Source organism: Penaeus japonicus, unplaced genomic scaffold (genome assembly GCF_977035675.1).
Source record: "Penaeus japonicus unplaced genomic scaffold, GWHDUDI00000001_assembly GWHDUDI00000023, whole genome shotgun sequence".
In the NCBI taxonomy this organism is placed as follows: domain Eukaryota; kingdom Metazoa; phylum Arthropoda; class Malacostraca; order Decapoda; family Penaeidae; genus Penaeus; species Penaeus japonicus.
This window is the reverse complement of record NW_028234425.1, coordinates 20,605,062-20,607,561: the sequence shown is the minus strand read 5'-3', so window position 1 is coordinate 20,607,561 and position 2,500 is coordinate 20,605,062. Positions and strand designations below refer to the sequence as shown.

General features: G+C 39.3%; 1 protein-coding gene across 4 annotated transcripts in view; it reads left to right on the top strand.

Moving 5' to 3' along the window:
- Positions 1-2,500, top strand: part of LOC122262190 (uncharacterized) — a 31,690-nt gene that overhangs the window by 28,068 nt on the left and 1,122 nt on the right. For all 4 annotated transcript variants that reach the window (XM_043030141.2, XM_043030143.2, XM_043030144.2 and 1 more), the window contains 2 exons: positions 1,689-1,878; positions 2,271-2,500. The exon at positions 2,271-2,500 is cut by the window's right edge and continues 1,122 nt beyond it. In XM_043030141.2, the coding sequence (XP_042886075.2) occupies positions 1,689-1,835 (147 nt within the window). In that variant the 3' untranslated portion in view covers positions 1,836-1,878; positions 2,271-2,500. The remainder of the gene's footprint in view (positions 1-1,688; positions 1,879-2,270) is intronic.

Genomic DNA, 2,500 nt, shown 5'->3' with positions numbered 1-2,500 from the left:
CAAATACTAAAAATTAAAGTTGCTTTTTGTCCTCCCAGAAAACAGTAATACTTCTATCACACTGGGTATAAAGAAACTAATGAGCTGATATAGATCCTATACTACAATTTTAGTCAACTGCAGCATTGATAGAGCCTGTCATATGATACACATAAGTCTCTCAATAGAATAAAACACACAAAAAATAAAACACAAAAATGGCTCTAGTTTTACAATGAGTAACTGAAATAGAATGAGAAAAGTCAAAGTATGTTGTGTGAAGCTGCCTCGCTCCGAAATAAAATCCATCCTGGAGAGAGTGTATGTGAATCTACCCCCTGTCTGTAATGGGTTGATTAAGAAAATCCTGACTTCATCTTTGAATCTTTATAGATTTGATTTGTATTTCAGGATCTCAAGCAGATTCGTATTAACCCTCTCTGGACGGGTGGTACACTACTGTACCGCTCATTCAAAAGCCCAGTGGCCGGGTGGCACAATATGGTGCCAGCCATTTAGTTGATTTAGGCCTAAGCGTTCGAAAGCCCTGGCATTGTGACATGCAAGGCTGGAATGCCCCCGTCGTGAGTGGGTTAACCCATTCACACTGGGGCCATTCCGGCTTTGCACGGTCGCAATACTGGGGATCACGTCAACCAGCGTGAATGGGTTAATGAAAAACAAATTGGCTTAATGCAGTGTAGTAAGATTGAATATAGATTTTTTAGGTGAGTGTTACTCTGTTTTGCAGTTTGTTTCTTGACTTTAGTGAGAATGAGAATTGGTGTTCTTTGTCTTCCTCTTTTCTTATTACTTTTTTTCCTTTTTTTCTCCTCAACCCATTATGGACGGGGGATAGAATTGCTTGTCCAGTCCCCAGGATGGCTTTCATTTCAAAATGAGAGAGTTTCATGCAACATATCTTGACTTTTCCCTCTCTCTTTTAGTCACTCATTGTAAAACTAGTGTTTTACTGTATTTAGAGACTTATATGTGTCATATGACAGGCTCTATCAATACTGCAGTTGACTAAAATTGTAGTATGGGATCCATATCAGCTTATTATTTTCCTTATGCCCAGTGTGATAGAAGTATTACTGTTTTATGAGAGGACAAAAAGCAACTTAATTTGTTTGTTTTTATGTACTGTCATGAACGAATACGAAACATATAACTATCTACAATGAAGATAACATGAAAAGGTATGGAATAGAAAGGACACCTGTGCTTATGACTGTGAGTGCCACAGTAAAAGGCATCCCCACTGGCACAGGGGCACACTTTAGACACTGGGTATGGTTTGAGTCACCTTCCTTTTCCCATTCTGTCTGCACATCCTTCATCTGTTGTACTTTAGAGCAAAAGGTTGGTAACTTGCTGTGTGCCATCACTTCATAGATAAAGTGCTTGCTAGAGATCATGGATGGGTGCCATTCAAGGCTCTCTCTCCTGCTGGTGCTAGAAGAAAGTGATGCCATCTAGGTTTTGGATGATAGGTGAAATCTGATCTGCTTAATATTGACGCCCATCGTCAGGCCAGAGCTCCTGTGTCATTTATGTCATGACACCCATACACAGTGGGTTAATTAAGCTTTCTCATGTATCAGCTTAGAGCCAATGCCCTTCAACAAGTGGTACTTGCTTTGATTCTGCTGGGGAGTGAATGAAACACAAGTTCTCAATAAAGAATTCATTACCCTTTCAAACAGGTGAGGACAGACTCAACTGCATCAGAGAGTGAGCCCCCAACCCATGACACTTCCTTTGACCAGGACCCAGCAAGCATCACCCTCCACAAGCTGAGCCAAGTGTCCACACTCTTGTCTCAGTATGTGGCTCAGTCACCTGCATCCTAGTAGCTCTCTTGCATGGAGATGCTCTCAACATTAGTGTCCTGAGGTGAGCATGGCCCATTATCTTCTGCATCAAATACTATTGATTACCAAATGACTGTCTACTTCAAATCCATCCATGAGAATAAGGTTTTATGGTTGCCAGTGTTACATGTTGTATAGAATGTTTTAAAACTTGTTTCCTTTCTATAATTTGAAATCTTTAGTTCATATTCTGAAATCATTTGTTTTTCCTTTGTATATTATTGATACTCTAGTTAAACATTTAATTCATTCATAACCATAGTCATTATTTGCACTCCTTTACACAAAACAGGAATCAAAGTAAATATTGGAATTCCACCATTTGGTTATTCTCTCTTAGAAATGTATTGTATAGTATATATATAGGAACAATCCTACCACATTTTGTTTTGTTAATAATAATCCTTCTTACAGGTTGTTGACTATCAGTACTCATGGGACTCCTGAACTGGCTCACTATCCTATTGAATTTTGTTTGCTAATGGTGCTTTGGTGAAGCCTGTGCTTGTCCATGATTTCATATTCACATGGGAGGTGGTTGGAGTGGGCCTCAGAGCAGGTAGTTAGTCCTGCTACAATGCACACATCTATAGTTTGTTCTCTTTTCTTTTATGTATGTTTCCCTCTCCCCATTGATGCAGTAA